This window comes from Trypanosoma cruzi, genomic scaffold (genome assembly GCF_000209065.1).
Source record: "Trypanosoma cruzi strain CL Brener 1047053517131 genomic scaffold, whole genome shotgun sequence".
Classification (NCBI taxonomy): Eukaryota; Euglenozoa; class Kinetoplastea; order Trypanosomatida; family Trypanosomatidae; genus Trypanosoma; species Trypanosoma cruzi.
In genome coordinates this window covers 656,312-675,264 of record NW_001849574.1, presented here as the reverse complement: position 1 = coordinate 675,264, position 18,953 = coordinate 656,312, and the positions used below count along the sequence as shown (strand labels likewise).

The window sequence follows — 18,953 nt, the reverse complement described above, 5'->3', positions numbered from 1 at the left end:
TTGTTGACGAGACCGTTGCTGCAGGTGCCATTCTTGTTTGTGGTGGTAAACCCAGCAGTAGGTTTTTTCCGCCGACCATCATTACGAACGTCACGCCCACGATGCCAATTGCGAAGGAAGAGGTATTTGGGCCCGTACTTGTCGTGATGAAGTTTAGCACAGACGAAGAAGCGGTGGAAATAGTGAATGCGTGTGAATATGGTCTTGGTTCTTGTGTCTTTTCAAAAGACGTCAGTCGCGCCAAACGGATTACGGCCAAATTGAGGACAGGGATGACAAACGTAAACGATTTTTGCATTAACTACCTCTGCCAGTCGTTGCCGTTCGGTGGAGTGGGGATCAGCGGGTTTGATCGATTTGCCGGCGTGGAAGGTCTCCGTGGGAACTGCATCGTTAGGGCCTCAACGACTGACCGCATCCCCGGTGTGAAGACGACCATACCGCCCATTCTCCAGTACCCAATCACAGATGCTGCCTTTTCCTTCATGGGGTCCCTATCGCAAGTTATCTTCGGACGGATGTTGTATTCCATGAAAGGCATCATTAAACTCCTTACCATTAAATCTGAAAAATCGAAGAAAAACTAGCGCAATGCATACCAGCCGATGTATGCATGGGTGTGAATGAATATATACATGCATATGGGGGTATATATGCATAAGTGAGAGGGAGAAAGGGAAAAGTGGGGAAGGGAGAAGGGCAGGAAGGAAGCGGGGGAATACGAAGAAGACCAAAGCTGGTAAAAGCGCTGTAATAAACCACGAGGCGCATAAATTCTATAGACATTCAAATCCATTAACAGATGCATGTTAATAGGGGGGGGGGGGAAGAAGGAAGGGCGAGGGCGGGGAATTCGTGGTGGTATTTTACTTGTATTGATTTAATTTATGTATTTTGTTTTTGGTTGTTGGATTTTGGAAAATATGATGCTTCTGGTTCTCAATTTGCGTGTGTGTGTGTGTGTGTGTATTCCCGTCTTTTGGGTGGTATGAAAGCTGACTGAATAATTTTTGAACGAAGAAATCTTCTATTCTTCATTTTGATGGGGGTTTTTACCCTAGTGTGAGAGAAGCCAATGTCTATCTGCCCAGGGCTTTGTGGGGAGCTGGCTGTGACGCCATTCCGTGTTTTTTTAGGAACCCTCCCCACACTTGCACTTGAGGAGCGCTTTTTACGACAGCTGCAGCCGGTGTATGCATGGTACAGCACCCGTAAACGCGTCAAGGAGCAGGCAAATGAGTTTATTGAAATTGATTTAGCCTCATGTGATTTGGAACTACTTCTGCGCTACTCGCATGTGTACTACGTGAGACGTCAGCTGTTTGAAGAGGCAATTGACAAGCAGCTTACACTTTTGGATACAGGCAAGGCTCCAAAGATGACAGACCCAGCGCTGCTACAGTGTCTGCATGCCTGTAATACAGATATTGGTGAACGCTTGCAGTATGAGGTGGGGCAGCTGCAGGTAGCAAAGAAGGCAGCGTGTGTTCCATGCAGACGCGAGTTGGATCCCAATGCCCCACTTGAATTTTACGACTACACGTGTATGATGCGGTTGGTGGAAGAAGATGTGTGTGGGGTTGAGGATGCTGAGATGAAAGGACGGGCTTATCTTCCGCGCAACCTTGTCGAGTCGAAAGTTAAATACCTCACAGAGAAATTGCTTGGATCCGATGCCAAGGGCACCTTGGAGAAGAGGGAGATAAAACTTTTTAACCGCATGATTCCACCAGACTACAACAAAGTTGGATCTGTTGAGAAATTACGACCGTGTGATGTGACGGCATTTTTTCGTTTTTATGGTGAGCGCATCAACAAGGCGGGTACGGAGAATCATTTTAAGCGAGCCCTATGGGGTCATGTGTACCGTAAGTTTGCGACGCACCCCTCCTTTCTACGTGGTATTTCCATGTACTGGGCACGGCACAGCGGGTTAGACACCTCTAGTAACGCAACCATCATGCCAGAGGAAATTGCCGCAGCTGTTTGTAAACAACAGACCCTTTTTTCTGCCATTAGGTTTCGGTCACAGTACATGTATGCGTCTCCTGATTTGGCACGTCAGCTGTGGAGAAGAGATGTGGTTATTCCACTTATGCGCCTATTTCCTTTGATGGGCGCGCCCGCCGCAGAGGATCTTGCTGCTAGTGTTCTCGTGGATGCTTTCTGGGCACGACTGTCCGTGGGTGAGGAAGAAAATCTTCTTAACGACTCTATTATCCGTTCAGTTCGTCAGTTTGTAGACGAGATGAGCAATATGTACGAAGCCGGTACGGAAGCGACGCTGAAGCGCGTGGAAGAGGGCTGTAAATTGGCGGTACCGCAGCTGACAGCGGAGGAGGTGCAGCTGATGAGTCCAAAGAACGAAGATAAGGCCATAGAAGAGTCGACCGCCTAACAATTTGAAGTTGAGGCAGAATTCTGAGGAGTGGGAGTGGCCCCTGTTAATTGGAGGGGTATAAATGCATATGTGTGTGCGGATGTTATTTGCAATGACTCGCATGATCTCAAAGAGGAAAAGGAATAAAGGCAGCGAAGAGGTATTTGACCTGTGGCTACGGGAAACGGCATGGGAAAGAATCCGACGAGAAAAAAAAAAGGTCTGAAGATTAGAATTAAAAAACTATTAATGAATAAATAACAATCCCTGTTTCTTTGTAATTTTGGCTCTGTTTATTTATTATTATTATTATTATTTTATTTTTGCTTGGCAACGCGTTTGAGAGATTGCATGGGAAGGGGGGGACTTGCGAGGCTGTTGGCCACGGAGGTGATTGGCGGCGATGTCAATGCCTGCTGTGGCTTGCTGCGTCGAATATTTAGTGAGACCGTGGAGGAATATGTCATCCATGCACTAGAACGAAGTGGACAAGGTCTTGTTAGTGATGTTCTAACTTTGGGGAAGGTTAGTTTGGCCGATGACGCGTCTCTTGTGCGTCCGGGTTCTGTAGCGATTCTTTGTCATGCTTCGCAGCGTCTGGGTGACTGGCAGAGTGCTCTTTACTTTGCTGAATTCCTGCCGAGCCCGCCATCCTCATTGTTTATTTCTTCCCTGTTGTCCCCGGGAAACTACCCTGCGATTCTCCGCCGCTGCGAAGAGAAGGGCTGGTCGTTGGATGTCCCCCATGCTACTCAGGTACTTGCCGAGAAGCATGGGAGCTGGACATCCGCCTTGGCGGTGGCAGAAGCGATGGAGCGGCAACTTCACATGGGTGAGTGGTATTCGCTGGGGGTTTTGATTCCACACCTTTCGAAAAGTGGAGCGTGGGAAAAGGCTGTGGCGTTGTTTGTTGCTGGAATAGCACAAGGGTCGTTGGTGGACCCAGGGTTTGTGGGGAATCTTGTGTATCGAACAGCGCAGCTGAAGCAGTGGCGGATGTGCCTCTACATGTTGTCGGCGATTGAAAAAACAAAAGAGGCGGCACACATTTTTTCTTCTGATGTGAACTTTTTTAAAGATGTCATGTCCATTTCTCCGAGCTGGGAGTCATCGCTTTTGGTGTTTAATGCGGCAGTTGCTGCAGGCGTTAAGCCGGACAAGTTCATGGTGGGGCTTTTGTTGGGCCAATGCGAGGAGTCCAATGCATGGTCAGTGGCAACACAAGTGTATGACATTGCCCAGACAGAGGGATTTGTGTCCAACATTGCTGGAGACTCGTATCAAACTCTTGTTCGCTCATTTCATGCAGTTAAACAGTGGGAAAAGGCGTTAACTGCACTGTCTTGGATGGCCAAAGCCGATGAAGCGTCTGCGGCAACGGGAATGGAGGAACTCCTGGAATTGTGTGAGCAGTCAGGTCAGTGGGAAGCGGCGGTGCGTATTGGGGGTATGCTTCTGGAGAAAAATTCATATCTTCCTGTTCGCACACGTCTTTCCCTCTTGTTTGCCTCCGCCAAAGGGGCGATGTGGGATGTCGCGGTAAGAATACTGCAGGATTCGTTTGCCGATGCCAATCAACCTCCACATCCCCTTTGCGTTTGTGCGGCTTTACAAGCCTGCGTTGCTTCTAATCGCTGGAAGGAGGCTGTAATGCTTTTGCAGCGAGCACGTGAGGAGGAACCGCGAGTTGTGCTGCCACCGCTGGCACATCGGTTAACCATAAAGGTATGCGTGGGTTCCGGGCGTTGGTCGGAGGCCATGGCGCTCCTTGCGGATATGAATGCCTCAGGTCTGCCGAGGGACAACCACAGTCAGCGTCTAGGGGTGTGGGCTGCGGCACTATTGGGGGATTGGAAACTATCTCTAGAGCACTTGCGACACCTTCCACTGATTTGCCGCACAGCGCAGGACCGACTTGTGGTTCGCGGCGCAACCCGTGACATCAGTGCGGTGGCCAAGGCAATCGTACTAAAGTACCTTCAACAGCAGATCAGTTAGCCCGCATTGGCACCATCTCGGGAACCATATTGTTGCCCAACAGCGGTAAGGTTAAATAAGAGTGGAGCGGAGGAGCTTTTATGTTCTACGTTCCTTGCCGTGTAAAAACTGAGTGTTGCCTTTTCCCTCTTATTCCTATGGAATCGTCGTGCTTCTGCAGACATTTATGCGAAACGTTTTTGCCGAGCCTTATTGATGGGCGCCTTTTCTGATTATTATTATTTTTTTTGCCCTGTGTTTTTTTTTTTTTTTTTGTGTGTGTGTGTGGTGTCCCTGGGTGATACTAACTGCTGGACTTTTGATTTGGCTTCTATGATGGCATAGCTCTCTTTTTTCTTTTTGTCTCTCTCTTTTTGTGCTGTTGTTTGACTCTTCTACTTACTTCTAATGTTGAAAGCAGGAAGATTGCCTTAATCACCTGCAAAGAACACTATTTACATTTATTCATAACTACCCATGTATAAGAAGAAAACTCAAGAGGAAAAACATGCTGCAAGGGCCGTTCCTCACGGTCTCTTCAAAAGTACGAATGTTATTGGGAAATTATCAATGGACATCGGCGTTTGTGGACTGATGGGCACAGCAGTCGGTGTCGCCGCTAAGCGCCTCACGCAAGACGCGTTGTACGGTGCTGGGATTGCTGTCATTGCTCTTCAGAGCCTCAGCTACTTGGGTTACATTCAGGTTAACTGGAAAAAAGTGGAGAGTGAGGTCACTCAGGCGCTGGATCATGACGGCAACGGCAAAATTGATGCAAAGGATTTTCATTTTTATCTGAACCGCTTCCTGAAGTTTGCTGGCAATGGAATTAGTGACTTGAGTGCATTTGCAGCAGGTTTTTTCTTTGGGAGCAGGTATCTGGCCTAGGTTGTGTGCGTTGCCCTTTGCTCTTTGTAGGAATAGGGGACCAGGCCTTATCCGGGGCGGTCATGTTCTGCTCGGCAGCGGGCAGTTTATATATGTATGTATTTGTTGTTGTTGTTTTTGTTTTATTTGTTTTTTTCGGATTCCTTGTTTCTCACTTGATGCCCCTAATGGACGGGAGTGGCTTTTTTTTTTTTTTTTTTTGTGTGTGTGGCGTGGCATTCGCATTACTTCCAGTGAACGGGTGTTGTCATGATCAAATTTCAGTGTGGAGAAGGCTGTGCTTTGTTGCATGTTACGCTGCAGGAGCAACAGCGGCCCACAGATTTCAAAATGAAAAAAAAGACAAATAGTCGCTGAAGCGAAGCCTTAATTGATTTACTTGTTTGCCCCTTTTTTGATTTCTTACGCGTGGCATAACTTTTTCTACTTGTTGTTGTTGTTTTAGATTGTGAATTTAGTTTCTGTCTGTCTGTCTGTGTGTGTGTGCTTTTGGCCGCAGGGGCCGTGTTTTGGACAAAAGATTGAGCCTGTCTGTGGGAACTCATGTTTGATGCACTGAGCGCGCTGGTGGAGACCGCGTCGGCGAAGGCGAAGCTGCTCACAGAAGAGGGGTATGAGCTGGTGAAGCAGACCGGCATGCTGGAGTTAGAGGAGGGATACGACGACACGACTCGCGGCATCACTGAAGTAAAATGTAAGACGGCCCCCGCGGCGGAGTGTGCCACTTCGAAGGAATCGGAGGGTCCATGCCCTGCCGTTACTCGTGTGACGAAAGATCTGTTTTTTCTGCCGCCGTCTCAGTGGGAATCGCCGGCAGAGGAATGGACGCTTCTGGCGGAATCAGCGCTCATGGAGGAGAACAGCTGCATCATTCCACCCGAGAGAATTTTGGGCGAGGAGTCGCTCGTGTCAAAGTTATGCGGTTTGTTGAATGTTGACTCCATTGAAAAACTACCGGAAATTCCGAAATTCAGCGAATGCAAACCGTCGCAAGAGTTGGTGGATTGGTTGACGTCGGAAACAGAGTGCATTGAGTTCCGATCTTTATTGGTGCCTCGCCATGTCTCGGATGAACAGTATTGGGTGAACACTTGCTGGCGCTTTTTTATCTATCGAATGTGCCGCAACGGAAGCCAGTTGCTAGACGTGATGGAAGTCGTTTCAATAGAGCCAAAGCCAGTCGACACGACCGGTGTGTTGCGTAAGAAGCGTATTGGCGTTCCAAACAACGCGACACATTGGAAAAAATTGCGGGAGACGCTGAACTGCAGGCGGGAGATGGCGGCATGGATCGAGGGGCAAATATCAACGGTGCAGCATGAAATTGAGTTGGCACTGAGTAACCTTCAGCTGCTTACCAACATCACCATGAAGCGGGAGACCACGGAACTTGGAGACTCCGTCTCAGAGAGCTGCAAATACCACAAGGCGAAACTTGATCGTCTCATGGGTGAGTTAAAGTTGCAGCGGGAAAAGCTAGGGGACAGTGTTTTGTGCCCCGATCATGGCTCACTCTTTGCGCAGCTTGCGAATGTTAACGACCAGCTACGCTTGAAGCTTGAGGTGTACGCGTCCCTCTCGAGCGGAAACCCCTCCGAATGTCGGGAAAACGTCTCTCATGGGGGACGTGAGGAGGCAACATTGAAAACCAGCCCAAGTGGAGGGGACCACGATGATACAACCGTGTTTGAAGCCGTACTTCCGTGGGAAAAGGAGTGAGAGGAAGGGTAGTGCAGCCCATATGAGTTAAAACCTCCTTCTTTTTCTCGTCTAGTTTTTTTTTTTTTTTTTTTGAATAGCTTCTTTCCTCTGGATGCGTACTTAACTTTTTTTGTTTTGTGTGTATGTTTGTGTTGGTGTTCTTTTTCTACTTGTGACGCAAAGGAGGGAAGGAGTAGGGCGTTTCAAAGCAATAAAAAGTGGGCTTGCAATTTGGTGGCGATGGAACGAGGGGGGAAGAGGGGAAAAATGAGGGGAAAATGCAATCAATGCGTGTAGTCTTCAAAGTGAAGGTGTGGAAGTGCCTCTTCAACGCACTGCAGTGCTTCCTCATGAGGCCGCCATTTTTTCCAACTGGACTGTGGAAGGTTCCCCCCCCCCCCTTTTCTTTATTGCCATTTTGGGTTGCGGTGCCTTCTGGAACTCAACAGCGCTCTTTTAAATGTTTTGTTTTGGCTGTTTAGTTGTTTTTTCTTCTCAATTTTTTGAGTTTAACTTCAGTTGTATCAAAGGATGGAAAAAGAGTGAAAGGGGGACAAAAGGAAAGTTTCTTTTTTTTTTTTTCTGTTGTTGTTTTCTCTTGGCCAGTAGACCCTTTTCCTTTTTTGTGTTTGTTCTCTTTTGGATGAGTGCGGCATTTCCGCTTCTTCGCGCCTTGGGAAAACCTGCACGGCTTACGGAGGTGCGAGTAGGTGCTGCTGAATTGGCACGCCAGGCGATATTTGGTTCATCCGAAACCAAACTGCTGTCGCAGCGTGTTGCGTGCGAAACGGCGGGATTTCGATGCGTGTACCACGTGGGCGAAGGTCTTGCTATACCCATGACATTTCTTGGCTCCTGCAAGGAGCACGGCGATCAGGTGGTGTTGGTTCATGTTCCGGGTCTTCCTGGTGCGTTTCCCGTCTCTATGGCGGAGTTGGGTCGTCACAAACACTTGTTTGGTTTCGAACCAGAGGGACCGTCCTCAACTACTGACGATCGTGAGCAGTTGGCTCTTCTCTGTGCGACGGAGGCGGTAGGGAGTGGTATCGGGGCAATGAAGGTGCTAGATTATTTGCTCTCAGTCTCTCGAAGACGGTTAGCATCCCTTCGAGGGACGGAGGTGCTGCTTAAAGTTGGTAGTCGTGTTAATGGTGAGGCCCTACAGCTCTCTTTTCCGTATCATTGCGGTAGCACACATGCCATAAAGCGTTACTACGACATCACACCTGAGGCATGTTCACTCTTCGGTCATCATATGAGGCACGGAACGAAGATGTTATGCCGCTACGGTGTAGCAGTGATGGTAGGCGTTGCGCATGATGAATCCCTTGGGTGTCCCGCCCCCTTTTGGAATCCGGTGGGTGGACCAGCTGCATGTTTGGCGCCAATGTTTAACGGGTGTCATGTGATTCCTGTTGGGGAAGTGAAATTGGAGTACAATGGGCCTTCTACGAGCTCTGCTCTTTTGACACCCGAAGATCCCGCGCGGTATCTAAATCCCACGGTTGACGGGACGTACGACGTTACCTCGTGGCTCAACGAGGGTCTTTTTGGCGTGAAGGTGGGACAGCGAGTAGAAGAAGATTGTGCTGTTTACGGTGTCTGTTACAATGCAGAGCGTTGTGAGTTTGAGTTGCACGTTCAAGAGTTACTAACGGGTGAAATTCGCCCATCCGTGTTGTGCTTTTTAACGTCGACATGAGAAATAAAAATTGAGGCGGCGTTCCCCTTTACGACGTATATATATATATATATTTCCCTTTGTGGTGTTGTTGCCTTCCCTCCCCGTGTGTAAAGTTTGGCGCCGCTGCCTCCTCATTTTTTTTTCTGGTGCGGTGCTTTTGTCTTCCTACCCTTTTCCTCGAAGTGTTGGCTTTTAGAAGAAATTATGGATGTCACCTCATCCACCGGCGTGAGGTGGACGTTCGGAATCGATTCTGACGTCCCGCCCCCGGAGCATCGCATCTCGGTGGGGTTTAGTCAAATAAAACGTGCTTTTTTCACGGATCTGATGGGTTCAATGGAAGGGAACGAGGATTGGTCGCAGGGCATCGCAGTCTCGCAAAGCCCGAGCGCGGAGAGGTCGTCAAAAAAGTTTTCCATCCCCTCGGATGATAGCGACGTGGATGGCACTATTCAGTCCAGTGAGTTGGACTCCGACACCGAGATTGTGAATGCAGAGGTGTCACCATTGCTGGAGGTCACAGCGGTGCCGCTGTTGCCGGCCTCACGTAGAAGGATTGTGAGGCAGTACAGTGTGGTGGCTCTAAGCGCGCTGGGAGGCGCCCTTCTTGTGGGCCTTTTGAAACGCGGCATCGGCTCCGTTATTCGCACTCTTGTGAGCGGTCTAGCTATGACACAGCTGCTTCACTTGATGGGCTACGCAGATGTCCGGTGGAAACGGCTACTAAGCGATTTGTGGAGTGTTTCTGAATACAAACCAACGAGCAGCCCATTCCGTGCGGCAATTGCCGTGATTGCCGGCTCTATTGAACGCAAAATTGCGTTTTTCTGTGGCATGGCTGCCGGTGTTTTTCTTTCCTAGAAAAATATAAAAATGCGTTTATTTTATTTATTTTGTATTTTCTCTAGTTGGTCCTCATTTTCTCTTGAGGAACCGCGTCTGGGGCTTCCTGCGTAACGGAGTGGATGAAGCGAAGGGTCAGTAAATGAAATGGGCGACCTTTATTTGCCCCCCTGGAGTAACGCGTGGGACGCTCTTATTGGCTGACCGGCATGAACTCCAAATGCAAAAGACTTTTCTCGGGTTTGTTGCTAACGGTGCGACTAATTTAATTTTTATTATTTTTTTTTTTTATTTTGTTTGGATCGTCTTTTTCCTGTGGAAAGGAAGCGACTGAAGAAACACACACACGCACACACCAAGAGAAGGGGAGAGAGTGGTGCGTAACACACAGGAACCTCTTCTTGATGCCAGTTGTATTCTATCGGAGCGTGAGCGATGGGTGGCGTGTCGGCGTTGCGGCGTCGCTTGACGGAGCGAATATAATCGTCCGCGACGGTCCAATGGAGGAAACGGTCTCCTCGCTGGACATTTTCAACCCGCAGGCGTCTGACACGGGGAGTGATGCACAGTTGTTACTTCACATGTCAGACCAACCTTCCGTTTTCTTGCATACGAAGAATGCAGCACTCATGTCGCCGACACCACTTGTTGGGTTGCCGCCTGTCATAGAGTTAATTCGCTACCGTGCCGCTAATGATGAGTTCTTAACGAGTGTTGGTGACAACTTCTTTGTCTTGTTGGGCGAGAGCAGTTTCACTGGCAGTAATCCCTCGGGACGTGACATCGCCCTCAAGGCAGCTCTTGCGTGGAAAAGCTCGCAGAAACACCAGGTGGTGGTATCATGTGGCCATGCGCTGCCCAGTATCTGTGGATATTTTTTGGATACGTGCTGTGCGCTGTTTGAAGTGACGCCAGCGCGGAGGAGTATGATTGCGGCGGGCATGAATGTCATTTCCGCCTTTACATCCACCATAGGACGGAAGCATCTGTGCTACCTGCAGGCACAGTTGTGCATTAAAGGAGCATCGCATCACCAGTTGCAGGATGTGCGCTTTGAGTGCAACCATCTGCTTGTTTCTGGCATTGGTGACACCAATGAATTCAATTTTAAGATATTTTCATACATTCTGTACGGACTCAGTGACGAAGAGAGAGAACGACTTTACATCAACCCGAAGCAGCGAAGCTTTGTCTGTCAGACAAGCATTCTAGACACTACCCTTGTGGCGCGACTGCAGGAAGAATACGTCAGCTTCACTCGAGCGACAGAAACCCTTGGCCTCTCCTCCTCCACGCTGCAGGCAATCTTCAGGCAGGTGGCGGCGGTTGTACATCTCACCGAAATGGAATTTTACGCGGATGGCACCTTGTCAAATCTCTCCGCCCTTAGGGGCCTTGCCCGTCTCTTGCAGTTGGACGTTGAGGAGTGTATAACTATTTTTTCTTCACGTGCAATTTGTGTAGCCGCCGCCCGGCTGATCTACCGAGGCGTTGTGGTGAAGCTGGTAAAGAAAGTAAATGCCGCCCTCCAATTCTCTGGGGGGTCGAAGCCTCTGCCGCCCTCCATCACGCTGGTCGCTGTGCCGCCCCCTCCCCCGGCAGAGTCCGATGACTTGGAGAACATTTTCCTCGCCACCATGTACGAGGAAATGACGCAAGCTTTTCTTTGTTCAAGTGATCATGAGGTGATGCTGTGGCAACGCGCCGGAGTTCGTGTCCCAGAGAAGCTACAGGCGATTTTTAATCCTTTGGATAATTATGGCTTGCTGAAGGTACTGTACGGTCTTGGTGGCGTTCTCTCCGTGGCTCGCACACTGCAGGGAGAGGAAAAGATGAGATTGGCGCTGACAAACTGCGCGAAGAGTGCTCATGTAAAGTTGAACGCCACCACACTAATGCTTACTATCGAACATTCATTTGGGGCGCGGCAGTATCAGTTTCCTCGCACTACAGACCAACTAACGAAGCTGAAGTCCGTATACCATGCGGAATTTACCGACGTGCGTACATTTCTTCTCGAAAACGCGGATGTGGAAACTCAGGAAACTCTGCACTTATTGGCACAGACCGAGAATGGTACCGCGGAACACGTCGTTGGGGAGGAAATGCTTCACGTGAAACCTTTGCTTGATGTTATGCGGGACGACAAGAACATGTTCTGGTGGATAGGGGGCGTTCAACTTGGCGCGGGATTTAATGGCGATTCTGTTGAGAAGCAGTTGCGGGAGACTCCTCTGCGCTGTGCTCTGGAGTTGCGAAGGCAAATGCCTCATCTCTACATTACATGTCAGGTTGGTTTTATCGCCTCTACTTTCAAGATGCTTTTGCCATCCGCGAACACACATGCCACTGAGAACTGCAAGGTCGCGGAAGCCATTCTTTGTGCAGCCGGTGCAACATATCACGTGACGCCGGAGGGATTTCTTGTGGCTGCTGGCTCACTTGTTGAGATGCATATGAAGGTGAAGGAGCATATCCATCGACATGTGACTCTCATCCAGGCGTTTGCACGAACACTTTTCTGCGGCAACAAGTTAAAGAAGCGTGCTGGAGCATGGGGGGATATCCTACAAAAAATTGACCTGCAGCGGAAGAAGGTCATCGGGGATGAAAAGTACCGGTTTCAAAATCGTCGATTGCACCATGTCCAATTGCTGGATCTCATGGAAGAAGAAAATACCGTTCGCTCGAGGATTAGCGAGGAGTGCTGGGGAAAATACATTTCTCTGCAGCACTCTTTTCAGGAGCAGATGGAAATTCTTTTGGTTCAAGTGGTTGCCTCATCTATCCATAAGGAAGAGAAGCATCTGCACTTAGCTATGCGGCATAATCACAAGGAAAAACTCCGTATGATTGAAGATTATATTAAGGAGCGTGTCACTAGACACCGAGCCCACTTGGATAGCGTTATTGAGGAACAACTAGGAGGCAAATGCCACCAGAAGTACACAGAAAAGCTTAACAGAGCTCATGAATGTCTTCTTCGTGAGCGGGAGAAAAGCGAATTGCGGCGAAAGCAGATGGAATCTGCCCTGGAACGCAAGCGGTCCAAGAGCGAAGCATCGCGCATGGCACGGGAACAGGAGGTCCAAGAGAAAAACAAGAAATTATTGCTTCGCCAGCACCAATCTCGGGCTGTCCGTGATAAAATTCAACAGGCACGTGATGACTTTAACGAAACTATCCAGGCACAAATGCTACTGCAGGAAATGGAGAGCAAAATCACGCGCCAGGTGAGGGAAGAAGTGATGTCCTTCCGCCGGCAGGAGACGGATCGGCTTACGCAACGACTATGTGAGGAGCGAAAAAGGAGGGAGGCAGCCGCCATTCAGGCCGCGAAGAAAAATGAGCGAAGATCCGTACAGCGTGAGCTTTGCGTACAGCGTACGAAAGAGTTGCAAGAAAGCCGAAGACGACATGTGATGCAGAAGCAACTGGACATGCAGCAGAGGCAGCAACGGGCGGCGGAGCGGTTAGAGAGGGCGAGAGAACAGCAAAGAAGGAAGGTCATGTGGGAAATCTTGGGGGCGGAGACATCTCTTCGGAAGTTGCCGCTCTACGAGCACCGTTCCGGAAAAACATATCTCCGCAGAAATAAGTCTGATGGCCAACTTAGCGAGCCGCTCGTGCTCTCAAGTGGGAAGAAGGCATACAAGCGGATTCTTTCCGAGTCATCGCTGCGCGGATTGCTCGAGTACCACACGACAAAACCGCGTGCCAACTCGCCGTACCCGTACGCCACACCCAAACGATAACCACCCGCAGCTTGTGGACAAATATTACATTATTACCACCACTTGGGTTTCCTCAGGTGTGTGAAATATCCCTGTATCGTGGATTATATCCTTTCTTTTCTTTTTTTTTTCTATTTGTTTTTAACGTCTTTTCTCTCTCTCTCTCTCTCTTTTTTTTTTTTTTTTCTCTTCCTCTCTTATGAATTATGCCTGCTCCCTTATCTCGCATAACCTCAATGTGTGATGGAGGGATTGAGGATGGCGGGCACTTCAACGAGGCTCCCTAACTGAAGGTTGCATGCGTCTTGCACTTGCGTCCACCCATTGGAACTTCCTTTTTTTTTTTCTTTTTGTTTTTGTTGTTGCTTTGGTTGATGCTGTTTTGACTGCAGCAGAAGAAATCTAAAAACGAGGTGACCCTCTCACGAAACCACACTAATGCCCAACCTGTGCGTGTCTGCGACCTTCAACCCTCCCGTCATCACCATGCTGGGATCCGCTCTGCGGGAGGAGACCGTCAAGCTTTTGGAGCAGCGCATTCCCACAGATGTTTCCACATCTTCAAGTCCTTCGAAGGATCCGGTTAAGTTTCTTTTCTACACCAACCCTGACCACTGGCGCATGGAGCTCAGCCAGCATTTCTGTGACGATCTGCACAAGTCAGCTGTGTTCCTTACGATTATTGAGGGTTTGGAAGGGGAGGGTTGGAACCTGCGTGCCTCCAACTCTGTTCGAGACTCGGAGTCGGGGAAAGACACAACCAAGCTGTTCTTTGCAAGAAGGGAATAGAAATCAAGTGGCGGTGTAGGGAACGGTTCCAATGTATTTATATTTTAATTTTTGATTTGCACCTACGTGCTTTTGATGTATGAAGGAAATATCTGGCTAAATTTTTTCATGGAATAAATAAGGGATGGGCGAAAATCCCAAATTGTGGAGTACTTCAAGAATGGCTCTTATTCCCTTGTAGTATATATATATATTGGTGTTGTTGGTTTCGAAACCTTTGCCACGAGAAGGAAAACCCACCACCTCAACAAAAACAATTAATAATAATAATAATAATAGTGACTTTCTTTCTTTTTCTTTCTTTTTTTTTTTATTATTTTCTGTGTATAGAAGCTTCATACGTGCCTTTTGAGGCTTGTCCTAGAGAAAAATTGGTGGCCATTTATGTGTGCTGCCTGGTGGTTATGTGGTTTTTGCCCATGTATGTGTGGGTGGGTGGGTGGGTGTGTTGTGTCCCTCGCGATACCCAATGCAACATGAATGGCGTAGGATCCATTATTTATGGTCCTGGCGCTTGTTTGGAAGGCTGGCAAGGGCCTGTCACTAATGCTGCCTACTCATTGCTCCATACGTGATGTGAATTAACGAGGTTTTACCTGGCGCTGATGTTTTGTAGAACACCGCGGAATAAAAATAAAAAAAAGCTTCACTTATGCGGAAGTGCAGCCGTACCGAGTCAACTGAAGCAATGGGCAGGGTTCTTTAAAATATATTTGGGTGCGTGTTTGTCTGTTTCGGCGGCGGCAACAATTTTTTTTTTCTTTTCTCTCCGGGGATGATAAATGCGGCGCTGGATACATGTCTATCTGCACGCAGTGGAAACGGAGAGGCGTTTCAAATGCGTATAGAAGGGAGTATGACTTGTTTTTTGTTTTTGTTTTTTTCCTCTTTTTTTCTGTATTTCCATGTGTGCTGTGCTGTGTTCCCGTTGCAAGACGCGCACTTTTTCCTACTTTTTGCCACTGAATGCAATTTTGGGGGGGGGGCAGCCGACAAAAAAAAAATAGGAAGTGGTGACTCATTCAACCAAACGGAGGAGTCGTAAAAAAAAAAAAAAGGGGGGGTGGGAGGGGGATTTGAAAAAATGGTGAAGGCAGCGACGGTGAAACGACCCTTTTGGTCGTATTTTGTGCCGTCAACGTACACGAGCCGCATTCACCGCTGGGCATACTATGCACCCACACTCATGTTTGGTGTCGCAACGGCCGCCATTCTCATGCGGCAGTCGTACTATCGCAGTTCTCTTGCGGATGAAGATGAGAATACATGTGACCGCGTTGATCGCCGCGCGTACGTTGCGCTACCAGACGGCCGCATGGCGCTTGTGTATCCCATCGTCGATACACAAGTTACCCCCACACGTGTCATCTTGTCGTTCCTGGATTCCATTAACCCCATGCCATGAGACACAGTAGTAGCGAAGAGCATTAGCGAAAGAAAAATGAGTGCATTTATTCAATGAGGAGAAAAAAAGTGACGCGGAGAGGAAGAAATAGAGAAGAGGGTGTGTATATATATATAATATGTAGGCGTTTTTTTTTTTTGTAGCAGCGAAAAGAAGACAGCTTTTAGCGCTACTGCGCCACTCGGGGCGGAGGGAGACCCACGCACACACATGCGGCACATGTATGCATTTATGTATGGTTGTGTCTGCGTGCAGACTTGTGGGCCCTGGAAGGAGGTTTTGTCAGTCCTTTTGTTTGTTTCTTTTTTATTCCGTACTCTTTTCTCTTGTGGAGCCCATTCTTCTTTTGTGTGTGTCGTGTAGTGCCCGTGATTTTCCAGCAAACACCAAATCGGCGTGCGAAGAAGGAAGGGAAACAGCGAAATAAGCAGGCGGAGCTCCCCGGGTTGGAGCGAATGGCGCAGTTTCCGCCCCCCTCGTTGATTGGGGAACTGTCAGCGGTGTCGGACCCTCTCCCGCAGTGCATCTCGCACGAAGCAACAGACGCGTATTTCGCCGCCATTGCTGGGCCTATCGTTAGTTTGCCGGTGGTTTCTGGTTTGTGCCGCGGCGGTGCAACAGAAAACGTACGAGCTTTTTTTTGGAAACTACTGTTAGGATTTCTCCCAACTGAAACTTCGCGTTGGGCGCCGCTGCTGGAGAGAAAAGCGTTGGAGTACCGCGAAATTGTCTCCATTGTGTGTCGTTTGGATGAGAAGGGGGATGTTGTCGTTGGGGAGCGCAGTTACCGTGCGGTGGATCTTGACATTCCCCGCACGATGCCTTCCATGCACTTTTTTAAGTCTGGGGAGCCCGCCCCGCCAGATAATGGTGTTTACGCTACTTTTTCGCCAACGCAACAAAGTCTGCGGCGCATCATTCACACCCTTGCCGGCGTCAACAAGGGACTTGGGTACGTGCAGGGGATGAATGAACTCGTGGGGCACTTGTTGTATGCCTTTGCCTCCGGACGCTCTGAGGTGGTAAACGAACAGGTAGAAAGTCAGGTTTTTTTCTGCTTTCAAACCATGCTTGCGTATCTTGGTGATGACTTTTGTCGTAGCCTGGATTATGATCAAGATACCGGAGTAAGCTGCACCATCCGTAACTTCGAACGGTTGCTTCAATTTCTAGAACCGGAGCTCTGGGAGCATTTAGGAAAGAAACAAATAAAGTCAGAGTTTTACGCGTTTCGTTGGCTGACATTGCTTTTTACGCAGGAGTTTAACGTGCCGGATGTATTCCGAGTTTGGGATTTTTTATTTTCCTTTGGGGAGGAGCTGCGCAGCGTCGTGCTTGTTGTTGCCGTCGCCATGCTAAATTGCCTACGCGATGAGCTGCTACGTCTCACGAGTCTCTCTGAGATACTCCCTTTGCTTCAGTCATACCCACCGTGTGACGTTAATGACTTTCTCAAAGTTGCCATGGGTTGGATCGATCGCTACGGCTTTCGCTTGGTAAAGGAGTTGAAGGTGGCGACATCTGAAGACGTACTGCGGCTGCAGCGTCGCTTTTGTATACCTGTTCCGGGCGATGCCTCGTGGAGTAGCAGCTTTCGTGGTTTGATGAGCTCCGTGAAGGAGTTCGCCAAACATATAAGGTGAGTACTGTGGCTCTATGCTGGCATCAATAAGCCTTTCCCTCCCTTTAGGTCTCTAGTCATTTTCCTCCGGGCCGAATTTCCACAGAGTAATCGGTCACGTTGAAAAAAATGTGCAAATGCCTGTTTTTCCAAATGAAAATTTTTTCTTTCCTGTGTTTTCATATGCACGTATTATTGTATGGTTCTACGTTTTTTTGTTTTTTTTTTTTTGTTGTTGTTGTTTTGTTTCTCTTGTATTCGCTAACTTGCAGTGCAGATAGAAATCCAACGTAGATCGCACAATACAGCCATAAGAGGAAAGGGGTCTTGCCGCCAAAGGCCAAATAAACCAAAGGAGAAAAAAAAGAAAAGACAAGAATTGAGTTGAGCGGTCCAGTCAAAAAAAAAAAAAAAAAACTTTTTTTTTTTGGCTGAAAGTACAAAAGAGGAACAGTGCGTTTAGAATACATTCGCAAAAGGTCAACAGACATATATATATATAGATAGACACAAAGTTGCATACATCATATATACACATAGGCGGGCGCGCAGGAGACGGCAAATGTCTTCTTTGAAGGGTGCACCAAGTCTGAATCCTCCCCCGAAAAAGGGATTCTCTTACAATGTCTTCGACGAAGAATTTGACGATTATGTCTCCCCTGTAGGTAGTGAAGACGAAAACCAGAAGAAGAAGAAGGAAACTGTGAAAAAGAAGGAGAAAGAACGAAAGAAAGCGAAAAGCAAAAGGGCCGAGCGCCGGGCTTTAGAAAGTGGTGGAGGTGGGGAGAAGGGAACAAGCGTGCGTCGTGGAGAGGGCGACCCGCAAAGCGTAACGAACTCCGCCGTTGACTACGATGTTGCGGATTATGACGCGGGAGCACAGTACTCGGATGACTTTGATGACGACGACATTGTTCCTGCACCCGCACCCCCGTCGTTTGATAACACGAGGGAGTTGCAGCGCACCATTAAGGAGGAGGAGGCACGGTTAGAGCGCATTGCGGAGGAAAAGATGCGAGAGATGCACGAGGAACAAGTGCGGCGGTGGCAGCAGGAACAGGAGTTGACAGCGAAGACGATTCAGAATCAGCAAGAAGAACTGCGTGCGCAGATAGAAGAGTTGAAGCGGTTGCAGGAGCAGAAAACAAAAGAAGCGGAACAGGAGTCAAAGTCTGTGGGAGCGCCAAGGGATCCCAACGATGACAGGGACGATGGTGCTAATGCTGTCATGGTGGAACGAAGACAGTTGACGGAAAATCAGCGCCGCCGAATTCGGGAAAGGGAGCGTGCGGTGCAGCTGCGGCGGTTGGAACAAGAGGAAGCTGCGAAAAGTTTGTTTCAACGTCTTGCGCAGGACGTTCGCGAAGTGTTTCATGAGTTAAACCTCTCTGTTGTGGCGTCAGAGAAGGAGCGGCTTATTAAAGACGAGCGGTACCGCAAGGAGCGCGAGGCCAAAGACCGCCGCGAGGAGTTGGAGCGGCAGGAACGCATGCAGAAGGAGGCCAAAGAACGTGAGGAGCGTGAGGCGAAATTTTGGAGCGCAATGGAGGACCGGGACGCCCGATTTCGCGAATTTGTGGAAAAGAAATCCCTGAAAGACGAGGAGGAGCGTGAGGCGCGGTGGAAGCGGGACCTCGAGGACCGCGAGGCGCGTCTAAAAGGCGACAAGGAGTTGCGCAGCGAGCTGGAAAGTATTGAAAGGGAGCGCCGTGACCGCGAGGACAAAAACGTGCGTGAGCGGGATCGCACGCTTATTCAGACTCTTTTGGATGATTTGAAGCGGCAATACGAAACACAGTTGGAGGAAACACGCCGTCAGTTTGAACTTGACCGCGCACATGCGGAGGAGATGCACCGCATGGAACTTGCAGCCATAGAGAAACGCCACGCGGAATCCGCAGGGCAGAGTGACAGAATTCACATGCGGCAAA

General features: G+C 48.9%; 12 protein-coding genes across 12 annotated transcripts, besides 11 other annotated features; all 12 read left to right on the top strand.

Moving 5' to 3' along the window:
- Positions 1–587, top strand: Tc00.1047053511523.100 (aldehyde dehydrogenase, putative; the record flags this gene model as incomplete). The annotated part of the gene is made up of 1 exon (XM_804315.1): positions 1–587. A coding segment is annotated over one exon (587 nt), but the record flags the coding sequence as incomplete, so codon positions are not given.
- Positions 1–18,953: a sequence feature (heterozygous, non-Esmeraldo-like haplotype).
- Positions 946–968: a microsatellite.
- Tc00.1047053511523.90 (hypothetical protein, conserved) lies at positions 1,076–2,398 on the top strand (the record flags this gene model as incomplete). The annotated part of the gene is made up of 1 exon (XM_804314.1): positions 1,076–2,398. One exon carries the CDS (start codon positions 1,076–1,078, stop codon positions 2,396–2,398), a length of 1,323 nt encoding a protein of 440 aa, XP_809407.1.
- Positions 2,678–2,702: a microsatellite.
- Tc00.1047053511523.80 (hypothetical protein, conserved) lies at positions 2,732–4,378 on the top strand (the record flags this gene model as incomplete). The annotated part of the gene is made up of 1 exon (XM_804313.1): positions 2,732–4,378. The coding sequence occupies one exon, from the start codon at positions 2,732–2,734 to the stop codon at positions 4,376–4,378; it is 1,647 nt and encodes a 548-aa protein (XP_809406.1).
- Tc00.1047053511523.70 (hypothetical protein, conserved) lies at positions 4,835–5,245 on the top strand (the record flags this gene model as incomplete). The annotated part of the gene is made up of 1 exon (XM_804312.1): positions 4,835–5,245. One exon carries the CDS (start codon positions 4,835–4,837, stop codon positions 5,243–5,245), a length of 411 nt encoding a protein of 136 aa, XP_809405.1.
- Tc00.1047053511523.60 (hypothetical protein, conserved) lies at positions 5,789–6,964 on the top strand (the record flags this gene model as incomplete). Its single annotated transcript, XM_804311.1, has 1 exon — positions 5,789–6,964. The coding sequence occupies one exon, from the start codon at positions 5,789–5,791 to the stop codon at positions 6,962–6,964; it is 1,176 nt and encodes a 391-aa protein (XP_809404.1).
- Tc00.1047053511523.50 (hypothetical protein, conserved) lies at positions 7,407–8,648 on the top strand (the record flags this gene model as incomplete). Its single annotated transcript, XM_804310.1, has 1 exon — positions 7,407–8,648. One exon carries the CDS (start codon positions 7,407–7,409, stop codon positions 8,646–8,648), a length of 1,242 nt encoding a protein of 413 aa, XP_809403.1.
- Positions 8,835–9,491, top strand: Tc00.1047053511523.40 (hypothetical protein, conserved; the record flags this gene model as incomplete). Its single annotated transcript, XM_804309.1, has 1 exon — positions 8,835–9,491. The coding sequence occupies one exon, from the start codon at positions 8,835–8,837 to the stop codon at positions 9,489–9,491; it is 657 nt and encodes a 218-aa protein (XP_809402.1).
- Positions 9,735–9,768: a sequence feature (AT_rich).
- Tc00.1047053511523.30 (uncharacterized protein) lies at positions 9,878–13,228 on the top strand (the record flags this gene model as incomplete). The annotated part of the gene is made up of 1 exon (XM_804308.1): positions 9,878–13,228. The coding sequence occupies one exon, from the start codon at positions 9,878–9,880 to the stop codon at positions 13,226–13,228; it is 3,351 nt and encodes a 1,116-aa protein (XP_809401.1).
- Positions 13,320–13,398: a sequence feature (A-rich).
- Positions 13,543–13,580: a microsatellite.
- Positions 13,646–13,996, top strand: Tc00.1047053511523.20 (hypothetical protein, conserved; the record flags this gene model as incomplete). Its single annotated transcript, XM_804307.1, has 1 exon — positions 13,646–13,996. One exon carries the CDS (start codon positions 13,646–13,648, stop codon positions 13,994–13,996), a length of 351 nt encoding a protein of 116 aa, XP_809400.1.
- Positions 14,255–14,274: a microsatellite.
- Positions 14,280–14,316: a sequence feature (A-rich).
- Positions 15,081–15,401, top strand: Tc00.1047053511523.14 (hypothetical protein, conserved; the record flags this gene model as incomplete). Its single annotated transcript, XM_804317.1, has 1 exon — positions 15,081–15,401. One exon carries the CDS (start codon positions 15,081–15,083, stop codon positions 15,399–15,401), a length of 321 nt encoding a protein of 106 aa, XP_809410.1.
- On the top strand, positions 15,857–17,044 carry Tc00.1047053511523.10 (GTPase activating protein of Rab-like GTPase, putative; the record flags this gene model as incomplete). The annotated part of the gene is made up of 1 exon (XM_804306.1): positions 15,857–17,044. One exon carries the CDS (start codon positions 15,857–15,859, stop codon positions 17,042–17,044), a length of 1,188 nt encoding a protein of 395 aa, XP_809399.1.
- Positions 17,233–17,276: a sequence feature (A-rich).
- Positions 17,422–17,451: a sequence feature (AT_rich).
- Tc00.1047053511523.4 (hypothetical protein, conserved) lies at positions 17,585–18,953 on the top strand (the record flags this gene model as incomplete). Its single annotated transcript, XM_804316.1, has 1 exon — positions 17,585–18,953. A coding segment is annotated over one exon (1,369 nt), but the record flags the coding sequence as incomplete, so codon positions are not given.
- Positions 17,706–17,770: a sequence feature (CT-rich).